Below are 18,137 nucleotides of genomic sequence, written 5' to 3'. Positions count from 1 at the left end.
TATATATATATATATATATATATATATATATATATACACACACACCCTTATTTCCAAGAGATAGTGTCAATTAATCAGTAAGACATCACACACTAATGTCGTGCAGCATCACTCATTACCTCCGGGTCTATTGAAGTGTATGCAAATTAGTAAATAAAGTTGGGCACGAAGCACAACGGACACAAAAGGGACAGGAAATAGAACAGGATGGGGATACTCGCCCTGGCACTGAATGGCAAACCTATTGTAATGAGAAAGGAGGTCTTTCAGGAAGGCCACCAATAGAGAAAACAGTCTGTGTGTGTGTGTGTGTGTGTGTGTGTGTGTGTGTGTGTGTGTGTGTGTGTGTGTGTGTGTGTGTGTGTGTGTGTGTGTGTGTGTGTGTGTGTCATGTTCGTGTTCATGTTCATGCTTATGCAGACCACCATAAAAGCAATAGACAATATTCAAAGTGTGAATGGGAAGTTCTCAGGCATTTGCTGATTTTTTATTTTAGAACTGTCAGCTGAGGAAATAAAAGGGAAGGATTTTTCACTTCTCCTGAAGCAGCTGGTAAGTTTCTGATCCAACATCATCAGCTCTTGTTCAAATGAAAGCTTTTACATTCTTTTCTTTCTTTTTTCATTCTGTATTCCTATTGCCATTTTTATATAAACATCTGTACTATCTCACAGGATGTGCAAATAATTCTCTAGTTATCAAATTATCAATTTTTTTTATAGTTTTCTGTACATAATGCTGTATATTCTGTACACATGTATACTCTGCTCTTGACAGTTAATGGTTTTAAATGTAGTATTTAGAAAATAGTCATTATTCAAAAGAATTTGTAAGTTGCTTCTCGATTTTGAAGGATTAGTATGAATAGTGCATTGCAAATGGTTCATATATCTAGCTTTATTTTTATCTCGGTTTTGTCTGGTTTCCCATAAATGTATTTTGATTTATTTGTATTAATGTATGTGCTTCGTAAACCACATTTTTTTTTTAGATTTGCATTTAGTTTTATTTGAGGTTTTTACTAATCTAAAGTTCTAATCTGAGGCAAATTTAAATAAAGAACAGAGCTGCTGTAGAACATACATGCACTGAAAAGACATTTACATTTGTTCATTTTGGGTGAATAACAAAAAGCTATTAGTCGTATTCAGCAATTTTCATGTAATGTCATGAATGTCATGAACTTTCACAGGCGTAGGAATGAATAATAATATGCAAATTAAATGGGAAAAATTATAACACCCTTAATTTTCCACTTCCTTCGCTTTATCAGCTCTACATCTTTCCCTTCTTCTAGTAACTTTTCTTTTTGGACTTTGGATCGGAAGGTCAGATGTTCAAATCCCAGCAAAACCAAGGTACCACTGCTGGGCCCTTGAGCAAGGCCCTTAACCCATAACCGCTCTGGATAAGGGTGTCTGCCAAATGCCATAAATGTAAACAGAACATGAAGCTTAGAATGACACAATCTTTTATTGTTTAACAAGCAAATATAACTTTTTTGATTGTTAAGTTATATATACAAGTATGATGAGGTGATAGACTTCTGAAGGTCAAAATCCCAAACTGCTAATCCTGGGCCCCTAAACAAGGCCCTCAACCCCATAGCTGCTTAGTTGTATGAATGAGATAAATGTAAGTCGCGATGGATAAGGGCAGCTGCCAAATGCTTTAAATGCATTAATATAAGGATCGCGGCTGCTTATACTGCGAGCAGTCATTTTGAGATGAAGTCATTCACTGAAACCGAAATCAAGAAGAACATTCCGGGATATGTGCTCTAAAGAATACATGCTAACAGTTTAAAGAATAAAGCACTGATCTGCTGTAGTTACCGTTCACTTTAAGCCAATTAATCACTTTCTTTAAAAAATATATCAATATTTTGCTCTTTAAGTTAAACAAAGTTTTCAATAAATTTCTGTATTACTGATGTTGAAAAAATAGATTACATGTAATATTTAGTTCAATTTAATTTAATGTGTATAGCAAGTTAAACAACTGGAAGCAGCTTCAAAGTAATAAAGAAATGGAAAAAAAAAAAAAACCACAATGAGGAAGAAACCTTGAGAGAAACCAGACTAAAATGGGAACACTTATTGTGGGAACATCAGATATTGCAATAATAAATAATTTCCTTCTCTAACTATTGAAAAAGTTCATATTTCTTTACCCAGGAACCACATTATAATGTAATCGTGAGGGTTTAGAACTCACTTTTGCTTTGCACTCATGTGACCCGTTTGTACTCAATCTGCATTTAGAACTTAGGACTTTGCTGATGCAGTAGACACGTTGCTCTGCTCAGTCTTTGGATGGTGTATGACGTGTGACATGAAGCTGCATTCCATTACTTTGCCTTAGTGAAGAGTTTGGCTGTTCCTCAACCATTATGAAGCTCCTACACAGTTTCTGTTTCAGTGAATGAATGGGTTTTACCCTACATATGAAATTGATGCTAAATTGGTTAATCAGACACCTGACTTGGCTCCTACTAAATCCCTGACTTTGTGCAAGTGTGAATTGAAAGCCAACAATTATTTATACCAAATATAGATTTGATTTCTCCTGTTTTGTGTGTATAAGTTTGTGCAAGGTAACATAACAAAAGAGAATCACACGTCTTTAATTATACACTATTTTTTGCCTTTCTGTCCTTGTCACTTTTGTTACTTTCTGGTTAGCCCTGTAAATGTCAGTCTTATCCTGCATAACAAGTGTGCTGTAATATGCAATTGGGTATGAGTGTTGTATAGGAACCCTAGTTATAAGTAAAGTGTGTCGTTGCAAACGTAACCTTTAGTCGATTGTTTGTTAGATGCGGTTTGCTTTGTGGTAATGCACGACAGATGGTGACCCAGTTTGAAATTTTTTTTTTTTTCCACCATGGAATTTCTATATCTGCCTGCAAGCGTCTTTATAATATGCATGTACCTTAACTGCTACAATAAGATACGGGTTGAACAGTTTGAGTTTTTTTGTATGATTCATGTATGTATATGTGAGTTATTTTCTGCTGAAAGCAGTAGTGATAATCAGAGATAATAAACACACGCAGTTCCAAGAAAATATTTCTAGTTCATAACCAGGAAGAACAGTTGTAGGGGAGAAAAAAATTCTCTAAGTGTTAACCCTACTTTAAGGGACAACTAGCCTATAGCTGTCAAATTTTATAATGTATTTTTAATTAATTTTAAGAAGAGAGTAATTATACTAAGAATGCCAGCTAGCCATAATAAAACATAAGAACCTATTGTGAAGCATGTGCTTGTATTTTCCAGTCATAGCTGGGACGTGAGAATGAATGTGAGTCAGCAGAACGCTTCCACACAATGCAAGCTGGACAACAGGATCAGCTCAGTCATCTTCCCCTGCTTGTATTCAGCCCTCTTCCTCGCTGCCATCGTCCTCAACTGCATGGCTGCTTGGATCTTTTTCCAGATCCACAGCAGCTCCACGTTCGTGGTGTACCTGAAGAACATCGTGGTAGCCGACCTGCTAATGACGCTGACTGTCCCTTTGAAGGTACTAACAGATGCAGGCATAGGATCAGCTACACTAAGGGCCATCTACTGCCGCTACACGGGCGTGCTCTTCTACACCACCATGTACATCAGTATCCTGCTGCTAGGCCTCATCAGTCTGGACCGCTACCTGAAAATCGTGCGGCCATTCGGGAAGTGTTCCCTGCAGCGAGTCGGCGTGGGTAAGGCGGTGTGTGTGGGGGTGTGGGCCATCATGGTGGCATTCGCGCTGCCTAATGTGATCCTGAGTGACCGTGCTTTTCCTGTGGGCCGCACTGGGAAGATGAAATGCAGCAGCTTAAAAAGCAATCTGGGCCTACACTGGCACGAGGGCTTTAACTACTTTTGTCAGGTGGTGTTCTGGGGGACGCTGGGTTTAATGGCCATCTGCTACACATTTATCAGCAGGAAGGTATACGAGTCGTACCGCGCTTCACGGAGCAGCTCCGGGACTGCCAGCAAACGCACCAAGTTCAAGGTACATGCATACTCTGAGCTCACCTGGCAAAAGAAAGTCCTGATTTCTATGAATGCTCTACACTGAGGCCCTTGATAGTTATTTAGATCCAAAACAGGAAGTGCTAATTCAGGTGAATGATAAAATGATACCACACGTATGCATATGTCTGCAAATAGCATAGAACTGCAATGTGCCAAAACCATATGTGTGGGTTAAAAATTCTTGAATCTGATAGCTCAGAAGGTGTTAGAATGATCTATAACAGCATCCAGTAGTGGTAGAAGCTGCAAAGCAATTCACAGCTTTATATTCTTGGGGTGGGGGGGGGGGGGTTTCTATGTTTTGTTTTGTTTAAGGCTTAATAAAAACCGCATATAAAACGATGTATTTATAAAAAAAAAAAAAAAAAAAAACAGAAAAAAACAATATACATTTATATTGTAAAAGTGTGTTTGTTTCCTATCTATACAATATAAACAGTCTAAGTAACAGTTTTTGTGCCAGACAATGGTTAAAGATGAAACTTTATGTTACCAACACAGCAACCTCTGTTGAAACATTTAACCTACTGCAAAGGTGGTGGCACGGCACACTCCTTTTTTTGTCGAAATCCAATTTTTTAAAAGTAGGTCAGAGTTTGTAGAGAAAAAATGCTTACACTGCATTATGAACTTTAAACATCTTAAAAAGAAAAGCTGGGGAAAAAAGTTGTTTTTCAAATGGAAATATACCTATCTGTTAATTTGTTGTGGTATGAAAGAAAGTAAACACTTTAGTGCTGTTGATTAAAACTGATCAACCTGAAGGTGGTCCTTCTTGATATCAGCCTATTACTGATTTCTTTACTGTTAATTTTACTTTCCCAACATGATCTCTGAATTTCTGAATCATCTCTGAATTTTATTTGGTGTTAATTTGATCATACTTTCTTTGTTCCTGAAGTTATTTTCAGGCAACAAACTTCCTTCTTTTATAGAAAGTGTCCATTTGACTTGCTTTTAAAAACAGCTGACTACATCAACTTTCCAATAAAATGTCTTGGGAAAGAATCTTGATGCAGAGAACTCTTTTGACCCTTATAGCTTGTGCATAAAATACAGACACAGAAAGCAAGATTGTGAACCTAGTGGCCAGATAAGTGTACTACAGTTGTCTGACTCACCACTATTTATCACACCTTAGCTCTATTTTTAAGGTCTGCTGTTAATTTATTTTTACTGTTCATGCACCCTGGTCAACTAGTAACGACATTTCGTTTGTGCATGTGAAAGAATGATGATACACTCGAGTTGAGTTGATCTGCGATGTTTATTAGAGTGACGCTCTCTCCTATCTTTACTTCTCAGGTGTTTGTGGTGGTGGGTGTCTTCTTTGTCTGCTTTGCACCCTTCCACTTGGCTCGAGTTCCCTACACCCTCACTCAAACCCGAAGCACGTCCGCTCGCTGCTGGGCTCAGAATCAGCTCTACTTGGCAAAAGAGATCACACTCTGGCTATCAGCCACCAACATTTGCCTGGACCCTCTCATCTACGTCTTCCTGTGCCGGGTCTTCCGCAGGAAATTAACAGCGGCGCTTTGCCGCAAGTCCTTAGCCAGCGGAGGGCTCGAGTCTCCTACCGAGACTTCAACCAAGCAGGAGATGTCTCACATGGGTCATTATAACAATGCTAAAGAGTTCCGGTCCAATTAACATCATCAGATATGGAAGTCTGGCCACAATACGCTGGATTGGATTACATTGATGGAGTCATGTACTGTATTGAATAACATTTTGCCTGAACTGAAATTTTTACAGAGTAATTTTATTAAAAAAAGAAAAAGAAAAAGAATCACCATATATAATGTATTGAAATGTTTGAGAAATAATCTAATAATTGGATCAATTTTGCCTTCAAGATCTGATTTTATTTAATCAAAGCACAACACAGCACACCATTCAGTAAATTACACAAATTACTGAGCTGATTGCTAAAACATGATTTGCATTAATCTACAAAAGTTCGAATTTCATGGATTAGATAATGTTTGTTTCTTGCATGCATTACTGCCTTTAAGATTTTAACCTAAAACGATATTTTGCCACCTCGACTTCACTGTTTCAACAAAACAAAAGATTTTTCCTTTCTTCGTGTTTAGATTATACTGTGCAATAAGCCAGTTAAACAGCCGCTGTGGCAAAAAACCACAAGTATGCCTACAGAGAAGTAAAGTAAGATATCAGATAACCTAAGAATGTCAGAGTTGTTCTTGCACTGTAGTCAAAATGAAAAAAATATGTATAATTTTAAGCTTGTTTACTTCTAGGCGGAAACAGGTGCGTATATTAGATTTAAAAAAAATCTGAATTGTGGGCTGCTGTAACTTACATGCGAAAGAGAAATACATTCAAATTCTGTTTTTGAATGTCATAATTTCAGGTTTTCCCAGGCCTTAGCACATTTGTGTTTATTATATAGCCATTCTTTACCTTCTTTTGACAAACATGACATAACAGCATAGAGATACGAAGGCGAGATTGCCATTGTTGGGCCCTTGGGCAATGCCCTTAATTAAAATGTTCAAATATGGTGACCTACAAATTCATGTCACTTTTGTGAGCTCTCTTTTAGAGTTCCCAGGTTAGAAAATCCAAGGCTGTATCCACTGTTTACTTTTACTTTTATACACAGCTTTATATGAATATCAATGTACAATCATTTTGCAACCAGAGGACAGAGTGGACCTGCCACAAGCATGTCCACGATGCAAATACATGTGGATGGACTTGTGCATCATGCCATACTTGCCGACTATATTCTCTGTGGTCTCTGAAAGGATTTTTCAACAGCTGAAAGCCTATTGTGGATGCCCCCTATACAGTGTGGAATGACTTAACAGACTAATGTCATAAAAGCCCAATTCCAAAAAAGGTGGGACACTGTGTAAAATGTAAATTAAAACAATCAGTTTTGCAAATCTCATAAAATTTTTATTAATATAAAAAAACATATCACATGTTTAAACTGAGAATATATTCCATTTTAAGGAAATAAGGTCGTTTGACCTTTTCTCTATTTGAAAACATAAAAAAAACAACAAAGGATACCCAGAACTGTTGAGCAGCTAGGGTCCTGTATCAGACATACATGTATATGGGACAACTTTCCTCAATGAAAACTTTAGCAACTGGTCTCCTCAGTTCCCAGATATATACGGACAGCGATGCTACACAGTGGATCTGTCGCTTTCATGAGACCTGTTGCAGCTATCAAATTCAAAAAGATTCCTCAGTTTAAACATTTGATATGTTTTCTATGTTTTATTGTGAAAAAATATGGGTTCTTATGAGATTCGCAAATAATTGCATTGTGTTTCTATTTACATTTTATACAGTGTCACAACTTTTTTGGAATTGGGGTTGTAGTTAATAACCTCGCACAGGCACCATGTAAACACCTGCATACAGTATATACAAGAATTTCTATATATTGTATAAGCTAAAAGTGATTCCTGGTTGGTTTTTAATGTCCTAAACTAAACAGAACTAAATGATCAGTGATAGCGTGGGTTGATGATTGTAAAGTCAGGAGCATATTATTTAAAGAGTCACAGCACAATTTTTTGTCCTAGTTTACTGCCCTAGTTCTATTAACTCACAGCTTAAGGTATATTTTTACACTTAGATTTAAGGTAAATAATGGACTATGTGTTAATGCTAAATGAAAGTGAAACTTAATCTAATGGGTCAAGTGTAAAAAATTTCAATGTAAAATTCTTAACGTGATCTGCTTTATTTTAACGTGTGCATATATACAACACATCTTTTTTAGTTGTTTTATAAAGTTTTTGTTTGTGTGTTTGTTTGTTTTCAGTTTCTAATGCTGATATTAGATATTAGATGTGGTATCTGAGGTCTGAGAAACGATGCATGCAGGAAAAACACATCCTTATTTTGTGCACAGTCACAATGTTTTCATTTCCTTTCTTCTAATCTTACTTGAACAACATTTCTTCCTTTGGCTTTTGTTTAATGTTATAACTATAGTTTTTTTTTTTTTTGGGGGGTCTGTGGGTGACAAATTGGTACATTTACGTTCTATGACCTTATAATAAATCAAGTATTATGTTTTAGTATTAATTCCTAAAAACAGATATTACTACAGGTGGTTAGAAATTATTTTTTTTGTATATAATTGTTTTCATTATATATTACATAATAGTTCTTACAGTGTTAGGGTGCTGTGTGTGTGTGTGTGTGTGTGTGTGTGTGTGTGTGTGTGTGTGTGTGTGTGTGTGTGTGTGTGTGTGTGTGTGTGTGTGTGTGTGAAATACATAGAAAAATAGAAATTGAATTTTTGTGTTTTTGTAATTGTGACAAAGTTCATTCTCAATGAAACCAATTATGTCATTGTGTGAGACTCGTGTATGCTATATGAATTGATGTATTATCAAGGACCCTGTGGTAAAATTCTCTAATAATACACATAAATTATTTTCTAGTTTAAAGAAGTCAAATGAAAAAAAATATATAAACACATAAACCCTTAACTGTTTATTACAAAGTGTGTGTGTGTGTGTGTGTGTGTGTGTGTGTGTGTGTGTGTGTGTGTGTGTGTGTGTGTGTGTGTGTGTGTGTGTGTGTGTATATGTATATGTGTGTTGTGCTGAGAATCCAGCAGATGGAGTTCTAACTACATAACAAAACTTTCACTTTTTTAAGCCTTAAGTAAATTTTTCCAATACATCCTTCTCACCAGGTGTTTCAAAAGTTCTTTGTGTACACGGGAGCATTGTCTTGCAGCTTAGTTCCACTGAAAAGAAATTGTACTGCTACAACATCCATAGACATTGTTTAAGATTTTTCCTTTTTGTATAACAATTAGTTATACACACCTGGTTTAAAAAAATTAAAAAGCCCAAATGACAATAATAAAGCTTTCATTGGCAACCAATTATTAGTGAGGAAATTAACAAGAATTAAACAATCTTAGTTTAATCGCTCAACACTAAAACATCTTCTTTTGTCTGCTCCCTTTAGGGGTCACCGCAGCAGAATATCCGTTTCTGTATCACTCTGTAGTCTCTTTCAAACAACCACCTCCCTGTCTTTCCTCACCACATCCATAAACCTTCTCCTTGGCCTTCCGCTTTTCCTCCTGCCTGGCAGCTCCATCCTCAACATTCTTCTACTGATATACACCATGTCCCTCCTCTGCACATGACCAAACCATCTCAATCGCAGCTCTCACACCTTGTCTCCAAAACGTCCTACCTGCAGTGTACCTCTAATAAACTTGTTTCTAATCCTGTCCATCTTCATCACTCTCGAAGAAAATCACAGCACCTTCAAGTCTGCAACCTCCAACTCCACCTCCTGTCTTTTAGACAAAACTTAAAAACATCCCAGAAGATATTTTTTGTTACATTTTGTACCACCAGACCTGTGTGTTGTTTTGCTTCATGCATGCTAATTATGATCATGATTTTACATTTGTATACAAGAAAACCTGTATAAGTGAACTTCCTGATTCTTACACAGTTTAATTCTTGCTTGTTTAAGTCTATGGCCAATTATTTGTTGGTAAGAACATTAAAAGGTAATACTTTAGCATTTTTGGTTTGGCCAATTATTTTTGTCATGACTGTAGAGTACAGTGTAAATATTGCAAATGAAATTAGTCTACAGCTACATTATATGGGCCATAAGTACTGAAACACCTGACTTTTCCAGCCATATGTAATTCTTTCTCAAACTTTCATTTCATTTCATTTTCTCCCGCTTATCCGTAATTCGGGTCGCGGGGGCAGCAGTCTAAGCAGGCCCCCGCCTTCGACTGCTGCCCAATCCTCACAGCACCGTCCCTTACGGTCCCTCCTGCAGGTGGTGAGCCCACGGGAATCTATCTCAAACTGTTACCAAAAATTGTATAGGTTGTCTTTGAAAATAGGGGACCCAAACATGTTCCTGCATGACATAAAATGAGCTCCATGAAGACATGATTTATATGGGTTGGAGTGGAAGATCTCCTGCTATAGAGCTCTGACCTCAAACCTATTACAGACCTTTGGGATGGATTGGAACACTGGTTGCACCCCAGGCCTCCTCACCTAACCTACATCAGTGCATGACTTTACTAACACCATGATATCATGAACAGCAGCTACGCTAATTCCTCTCCACTGCTTCTCTTTCTCTCCCCATCCCGAGGCTTCCTGAGGTTTGGCCAGCTCCAGTCACGTCCCACCTCGTGAAGATTATGGACCTATGGATGATCATGGAGAAGTAGATGCCGAGTGTTTAAAGGCCCTGGCATGGAGAAGCTGATGCTGGATCTATGATGATCACAAATTGTTCTGTATTGTTGAAAGATTTATGACCAAACTTTTGATGTCACCCATATGAGGATGGGTTCCCCTTTGAGTCTGGTTCCTCTCAAGGTTTCTTCCTCATATCATCTAAGGGAGTTTTTCCTTGCCACTGTCGCCACGGCTGCTCATCAGGGACAAACGCACACCATTTACCTTCACTGTTGTTTTCTGTAAAGCTGCTTTGAGACAATGTCTGTTGTGAAAAGCGCTATACAAATAAACTTGACTTGACTTGACTTGACTTAACACCCTCATGGTTGAATGAGCACAAATCTCCTCAAGCATCCTCTAAAATCTAGCGGAACATCTTCCCAGAAGAGTGGAAGTTATTATAACGGCAAATGGGAATAAAAGGTAGAATGGGATGATACAAAATATATGGTGAGGTGTCAACAAACCTTTGTCCATAAATTGCTACATTTATGCAGCTGCCTTTAACTTATAATTTTAAATGAAAAGATAAAAACAGTCGGTGAATTGCCTCACACTAATATGCCCCAGGTGTGTGTGGGTGTTGGTGGAATGTTGTTCATGGACCCTTGTGAAAGATTGGTGTTCTATTGCTGTTTCCCAATTCCAGCTCCACATCCACATGCAACACCAAAGCTGATATAGAACATCTGAAGATAAAAATGCGAAAGTATAACTGTGTACAAGTGTGTGTTTTTTTTAAGATCCAAAGTGGTTACTAAAAATGGCTGATAAACATTTTGTTATTTTTATCACTTGAATGTTGTAACAGTTTACTTTAAACAAGTTGTTTCTGTGGAAAGTGATGCCGGGTGTCTGTAACACTCTGCAGCCTGGACAAAAGTAATAGCCAGACGTGGATGACGTCACTGGTGTAGACTGGAATGAAAGCCTGTATTTAGTCTAGCCAACTTTCATGAATATGAACATGAATAATGGCATCGCGCACAACAACAAGCACAATTAAAGAATTTCAGAGGAATCTCTTTAATTCAGCACTGGTTGGCATTAGTTCAAAAAGTTCTTTCCCATCAGCCTCTGTAAATAAATCTTGCAATATACACTTTTAAGGCAAATAATCTAACAAAAAGAAATACTGGTAGAGGTTTTGGGCATCAGACTCATCATCAGTGAGACCTTTTCCAAAATACACATGCGCGTGTATTAGCGTGTAACTTCCTGGGATGCGCTAAAACACGTCCAAAGTTTGTGAGTTTAAATTTCAGCTTCACCAAGCTGCCAGTCCTGGACCTCTGAGCAAGGCCCTTTACCACGTAGCTGCTCGATTTTATAAATGAGATAAATGTAAGTCAATTTGGATAAGGAGTGTCTGCCAAGTGCTTTAAATGTAATAGTAAATGCTACAATTTTAGTCCAAATTGTCTCAGACTCGATCAAATAAGAATCTCATTTCTATGACTTAAAAGTAAATACACATTGAAACTAGCTGTTTTGTGGGTATCCGTGTATGAAAAAGAGGGCAGATAGCAGTCACTAACTGTATAGATTTAAACCATGCTGTTATTAGAGCATCTTTTCTATCATATGTCTACTTTGTGTGCGTGACTGCACGTGAACACCCAACTCGCTGCATATTAAGCACATCCTGTTGGCAGCAGGAGCTCTTGTGTGCTTTCAGAGGTCACAGTCTGATAAGAAATTTGATAAGCGCGCCTACACACCTAGAACACCCTCATTGCAGAATAATCTATTTCACTAAATGTTTTTAGCAGCTACAAGATTTTTCAAGGTGTGTGTGTGTGTGTGTGTGTGTGTGTGTGTGTGTGTGTGTGTGTGTGTGTGTGTGTGTGTGTGTGTGTGTGTGCAGAAGAATGACAATCATGTTTTGCTGATTTGCCTGTGGTGTGAATTGGTGCAGGAGGAATGCACCAATTCCTAGATTTCCTAGACCTAGATTTTTTGCAATTTATGAAATGACTAGGTGTTTTGATTAGATTCATTACATTTGTATGTGTAGCTAAACAAGTGCAAGCTATTTAAAACTTTACATATGCATAATAGGTAATCGGAATGGAACATCGTGTTTTGTATGATTTGAAGCAGTCAGTCAAGATTCACATCAGTTAGTCTACTGATGCATCAATTTCCACAAGAAACTGCACAGAGAACCAGTCTAACTGTAATGAATGCAAAGCAGCCAATGCTAATCTGTTGCATAGCTATATTTTTGTGTCCTAACTTGTGAGATCTTTGGTGTGCTTTTAGAAGTCCTTAAAGTGCAAATAAAACCAGACCATGCATTCATCTTTCTAGGTTTTTTTTTAAATCTTACACATACACCAACTTTGTAGCAAAACAAATAGCTAGCATGCAGTTTACAGCCAATAATTTGCTACGACTGTTCTGGGGGAAAAGTGAGGACCCTACAAATTGCGGCTTGGAGATTTGACTTCTATTTTACACCTGGAACAAATTAGATAATTAAGATCTTGGACGCTTTTTTCTGTTACCTAAGTGAAAACATATCCCTTCGCATATCACCATATTCGCCATGCTTATGTATTTTGAAAGTGCTTTTTTTTTTTTTCTCTCTTTGTACACATAATCCAAAAGGATGGTAATACCGACAATTGTGCTTTAAATGTTGGCATGGCAATAAAACATAATTGACAAATGTTTAAACATTTACAAAAATAAACCAAGAATTAAGGGGACATTAATGACCAGCAAAATATTTTGTGTAAATGTCTCCTGCTAATGATTTATGAATAAATGTAACAAAGCCCTTTTATCAAGCTTAAAATGTGTTGTTGTTTTTTTTAAAGGAAAAAAAAATAGTTTAAGTATTGGTTTGAATTTTGCAGAAATCATTTGCAAGAATTGAAGAAAGCCAGTGGCAAGAGGCTTGGTTTTTTTCTTCTTCTTCTTTTATTATTATTATTATTAGTAGCAGTAGTAGTAGTAGTATGAGTAATAGTAGTAGTAGTAGTAGTAGTAGCAGTATTTTGACTGAAGACTTGTTTTTTATATACTAAAAAAAAAAAAAAAAAACACGCTATTGTCTCACTGACAAAAGAATTAGCACTTCATAAGATAATTAGGTATTAGTTTCCCTCCAGGCACTTCTGTAAATTTCATTCTCTCATTACTCAGGCAGGGTTGGTACAGAGTTCCAAGGAAAGCAATGACTTCTTGCTGCAAGCCAGAACACATCAGCAGTGGAGATATATTTCGTCAGTCGATTCAGTAATAAAATATAGGGCAGAGTTCCTTTATGGCTTCCTGCTTTCATCTAAACACAAGCAACATATCGAGACTGCAGGACAGCTTTAACTTCAGTGCTCTAGGTAAGATTTTTTTTATTTTGGTTTTATATTTGTTAGTGGGTTTTTTGCTTTGCAGTTACAGATATACAGTTTCTTATGTATGAGGTATGAGGTCATTCTTTGATCTAGTTTAGGGAATTTGTGTGGTTTTTTATCTGTTTGTTGTGAGCTGTATAAAAAAAGGTGCATTCCTTATAGCATTATTGAGTAATTTTTGATTTTTATAGGGGCTATAATTTCTGATAAACACCTTTATACTACATAGAAGGTTTCCTAGGAAGCACTTGTATTGTTCAAATGCATTATTCTTATATGGCTGATATTATAGAGCTCTTAGATATACTGTGTGTTGAAAATGGTGCAAAGTAAACACTTTGGAGAGGGGAAAAAAAAGGCAATGGCTTTTAAGCAAATAAAGTATATACAGTATATAAATATTAGCAGCTGAATACTTTATATCTCATTATTGATGTCATTATGATTACTCTGTCATTATAGCAAGTGTTGTCTGTATTTCTAATTACAAATTTATATAATATAGGGTTTCTCAATGTTTTTCAGGTTAAACACCCCGTAGGCAATAGAGATATTACAAAATGTGATAGAAAATGTGTCATACATAGTCATACATCGTCACTGATCGTGATAGGAATCATTTAACGCTAGTTTTATTATGTTAAGACAGTAAGAACTATGTCGTTGTTGTACATGCACTGTCTGTGTATTTTTTATACATTTTCAAATCTTTAAAAAAAAAAAGATTTATGCATCATAACAGAAATATATTTTGCAATTAAAATCGCATTACAAATTCAAATGTATACATTTTCCTTTTACTATCAGGTGAATTATTATTCATTTATATATAATAGAACGTAACATTGAATTTTACTGTCAGATAGTCAATAATACATTTACAGAAACATCACCGTTAAGTTTAATAGAAATTTTATGTAATAATTATAATATTTTTAAAATTAAATATTTTGTCTTTGATGTTTTTACCCATGTGATTCAACATTAATTAGCTGACCCCCACCCCCCAGCACTACGCCAAAGACCCCCGGTTGAAGAACCACGATAGCAATTAAAGAAGTCTCCATTGCAAGCCATATCAAAATATCATATCAAATAACAATAAACACAAAAGTGGATAAAAGTTTGTGGACACCGGACCATAAGATATGATGTGATTTCTGAACATCTCATTCCACGTTTAGTCCTTGTTTGCTGTTATAATAACCTCCACTCTTCTGGGAAGGTGTTCCACTAGATTTTGGAGTGTGCTTATGAACATTCAGCCACAAGGGTGCTAGTAAAGTGCTGATTTAAGTGAACCTAGGAGGTCTGAGTTTCAGTCAGGGTTTTAATTCATCCCAAAGGTGTTCAATAGAGCCCTAAAGTAAGAGATCTTCCACTCAAACCCATGTAAGCCATATTTTCTTGGAGCTGGTATTGTGCACTGGGGCATTGTTATGCTGGAAGAGGTTGTTGTCATAGTTTAAGTGAAGGGAAAATAGAATTCTCCTGGATGCAAAAAACGTCCTATACAAGTGCATACCTCCAACTTGGTTGTAGCAGTTTGGAAAAGATATAAATAGACAATGATGTAGACAATGGAAATAATCAATAATCATCCGAGTAATAATAATAGAATATAGCAATAAAAAATTTAGTATACTGAATATCTGATAAATTCTATTTAATTGTACATAAGGTTGGAATTAGATGTTAAGAATTGGTAGTTTGGTGTTTAAGCTGTTGGCTGTATAATTGAAAGGTTTTCAGTTCAATTCTTAACACAAGAATCTGCCCTGAACTGCTCAGTTGTATAAAAAGGAAGATTTAAGTCGCTCTGGATAAGGGTGTCTGCCAAATGGTGTACAATATACTTAAAAAATAATGTTGTGTTAGCAACGTGGGGTAACCTTTATTGAGTGACATTCTAAAGGTCTGTTAGAAGAAAATCTAGATTTTTTTTAAACATATCCTTGTAAGGGCTTGAAAGTGACTCGCAATTCATGTAAACAGCTGAGATAAAAGTAAATCTGCACTGACAAGCCACTTAAAAAAATACGCCAGATTCATCTGATCCAAATGTTTCTCTCTTTGTTTCACATATTTTTTAAATGGTATTCATAATTTCCTGAACCTCTTATTTCCAATCACAGCCATGGATCTTTGCAACTCCTCAGACAACTCATTAGGCGTCTCCTCCATCGTCTTCACCTGCCTGTACACACTGATCTTCGTTTTTGGCCTGCTCCTGAACGTCCTGGCTTTGTGGGTGTTCTTCCATATCCGTACTCAGAATCGGACTTTTATGCTCTACCTGCGCAACATGGCGGTAGCTGACCTTCTCATGACCCTCACGCTCCCGATCAACGTGCTCATTGAGGCCAAAGTGGCACCACAGTGGCTTAAAGTAGTGTCGTGTAATTACACTGCTGTGCTCTTTTACTGCTGCATGTACGCCAGCATCCTCTTCCTCGGATTGGTGGGTCTGGACCGCTACTTGAAGATCCTGAGGCCGTTCGGTGTGACTTGCCTTTACAGTTACTCGTTCACCGTAGTCATGGCCATTATGGTGTGGGTTGCAATGACGTCTCTTTCGCTTCCGAACGCACTACTGACCAATCAGACATCAACACAGACTACGAATAACTGCGCAGCTCTGAAGAGTAATCTGGGTATAAAATGGCACGGATTGGTGATCTATATCAACATAATGATCTTCTTCTTAGTCCTGTTCACTCTGCTCACCTGCTACATTTCCATCTACAGACACATCCATCGGTCGTCTGCCCAGTTTGTCACCGTCGGAGAGACGAACTCACGCAAGGCGAGGAAAGGCCAGAACATTTTTATATTACTGGTTGTGTTTTTCATCTGCTTTGTGCCATATCATCTCTGTAGGATCCCGTTCACCAAAAGCCAGACTGACGGAGTTCAAATGAATTGTGCGTTGCAGATTGGGAAACAGGCAGCGCTCCTGTTGGCTATGTCCAATGTTTGCTTAGACCCCATCATTTATTTCCTTATGTGCAAGTCTTTCAGGAATAAACTGTTTCAAACAGTGGGATTCTGGACAACCGAGGACAAAATGTCCATGTACTCTCCAGGATCGAGGAGGAAAACCGCAGTAGTGATGATCTTTAAGGAAAACTCATTTAGAAAATAATAATCATAATACATTTTATTTAAAGGCACCTTTCAAAACACTCAAGGGCACCGTACAGTAGAGTGCAATCATAAAATCAAACACCAAACAGCTATTTAACTGTTAAAATGAATCACAAAAGGCGAACAGATCTTATATTGATTATGGAAGAGAATTTCAGAGATAAGGAGCAGCCCGGCTAAATGCCCTAAATTCCATAGTGGCAAAACAGAAAGAAGGTACAGTGAGGGAAACAGATAAAGAAGATCTGAGAGTGAGATTCGGTGTGTACGTGTGAAGCACGTCAGAGATGTATGAGTGTGCAAGATAATAAAGTGAATTGAAAGTGAGAAGCAGAATCTTGTATTCAAAATTTGACAGGAAGTCAGTAAAGATGATAAAGAACTCTCTGGCCATCCTCCACTGACCAATTTTGCTTAACAAGTCATTTTTTCACCCACAAAGCTGCCTACTTCCCCCCCACCCACAATTCTGTGGTAACACTAACAACAGCTGTGTGTGAAAATCCCAGGAGATCAACAGCATAAAACATGAGCATTAGCTGAAACTCCTCACTCACATCTGCATGAATGTACAGGTGATTTTAGTTACATGAACAGTTTGTGTACATAAACTGTATATAGACCTGTAAATATGCTATTTTTATTATAAGAATATGTTTTCTTGTTTTCTACAAATGTTTTCTTTGTAGGTAATCATATAAAACTAAAAATTCCCCATTTGAACACAAAAAGCTGTTTATATATATATATATATATATATATATATATATATATATATATATATATATATATATATATATATATATATATATATATATATATACTATTTTTGTTTCAACAATCTCTTAAGTTGATTGTTTTCCAATTGATAGCAGTTTTATTTATTTATTTATTTTACCCAACAGCATCTTTCCAGTCATTTTATAATATATGTATTTTTTAATTATAGAACAGCATGTTTGACATTTTCTTTTATTCATTTGTAATTTAATATGAAGGTCAGTTCCTGTTATCATAAATCCTAAAAAAAAATCAGAAGTGAAACAAAAACTTAAGACTGAAGAAATAAATGGTAAATAAATGGAACTTTAGATGCTTTAAAGGCTTTAAAACCTTAAAGGTACAATAATTTTGGTCCTCCTTGTTAACAATTTTTTTTATGCTTTAAAAAAATAAAAAAAGAAACAGAAAATAAAACAGAACGCAAGCTACTAAAGAAAAACTCTTTTAGCCATTTGACCTTGCTGTGACCTCGATACTGTTCGGAGCAATTCCGCAAATAATTTATATGTACACAGAAAATAGGGCTTAAGTTTATAGATGTGAACATGTACGTAGCATACAAGTATAACAAATAAGAAAAA

At 36.6% G+C, this 18,137-nt stretch overlaps 2 protein-coding genes across 4 annotated transcripts; both read left to right on the top strand.

Annotated features, from left to right (window-relative positions):
- Nucleotides 1-340: 340 nt before the first annotated feature.
- LOC310717655 (P2Y purinoceptor 13-like) lies at nt 341-8,517 on the top strand. Of its 3 annotated transcripts, XM_083526032.1 has the most exons (5): nt 364-552; nt 1,298-1,358; nt 3,282-4,002; nt 5,331-7,358; nt 7,577-8,517. In XM_083526032.1, the coding sequence occupies exons 3-4, from the start codon at nt 3,301-3,303 to the stop codon at nt 5,673-5,675; spliced, it is 1,047 nt and encodes a 348-aa protein (XP_083382158.1). In that variant the 5' UTR covers nt 364-552; nt 1,298-1,358; nt 3,282-3,300; the 3' UTR covers nt 5,676-7,358; nt 7,577-8,517. The 3 variants fall into 3 exon arrangements, with proteins under 3 accessions (XP_083382160.1, XP_083382158.1, XP_083382159.1); XM_083526034.1 differs by lacking the exon at nt 1,298-1,358 and having other exon boundaries at nt 341-552; XM_083526033.1 differs by lacking the exon at nt 364-552 and having other exon boundaries at nt 568-1,358.
- A 4,926-nt stretch (nt 8,518-13,443) lies between these two features.
- On the top strand, nt 13,444-17,419 carry LOC310717648 (G-protein coupled receptor 87-like). Its single transcript, XM_083526016.1, has 2 exons — nt 13,444-13,611; nt 15,762-17,419. Exons 1-2 carry the CDS (start codon nt 13,539-13,541, stop codon nt 16,769-16,771), a joined length of 1,083 nt encoding a protein of 360 aa, XP_083382142.1. The 5' UTR covers nt 13,444-13,538; the 3' UTR covers nt 16,772-17,419.
- Nucleotides 17,420-18,137: the final 718 nt, after the last annotated feature.

Source organism: Silurus aristotelis (assembly GCF_946808225.1).
Source record: "Silurus aristotelis genome assembly, chromosome: 22".
NCBI classification, from domain to species: Eukaryota; Metazoa; Chordata; class Actinopteri; order Siluriformes; family Siluridae; genus Silurus; species Silurus aristotelis.
Note: the sequence above shows the minus strand (reverse complement) of the source record. Positions and strands in the feature narration are given on the sequence as shown.

Excerpts from the sequence above, each read along its gene's own strand:
- LOC310717655 (XM_083526034.1), top strand. The coding sequence starts at position 3,301 with ATGAATGTGAGTCAGCAGAACGCTTCCACACAATGCAAGCTGGACAAC. Across the intron at positions 4,003-5,330 it reads GCAAACGCACCAAGTTCAAG|GTGTTTGTGGTGGTGGGTGT; the intron begins GTACATGCATAC and ends TTTACTTCTCAG.
- LOC310717648 (XM_083526016.1), top strand. The coding sequence starts at position 13,539 with ATGGCTTCCTGCTTTCATCTAAACACAAGCAACATATCGAGACTGCAG. Across the intron at positions 13,612-15,761 it reads CTTTAACTTCAGTGCTCTAG|CCATGGATCTTTGCAACTCC; the intron begins GTAAGATTTTTT and ends TTCCAATCACAG.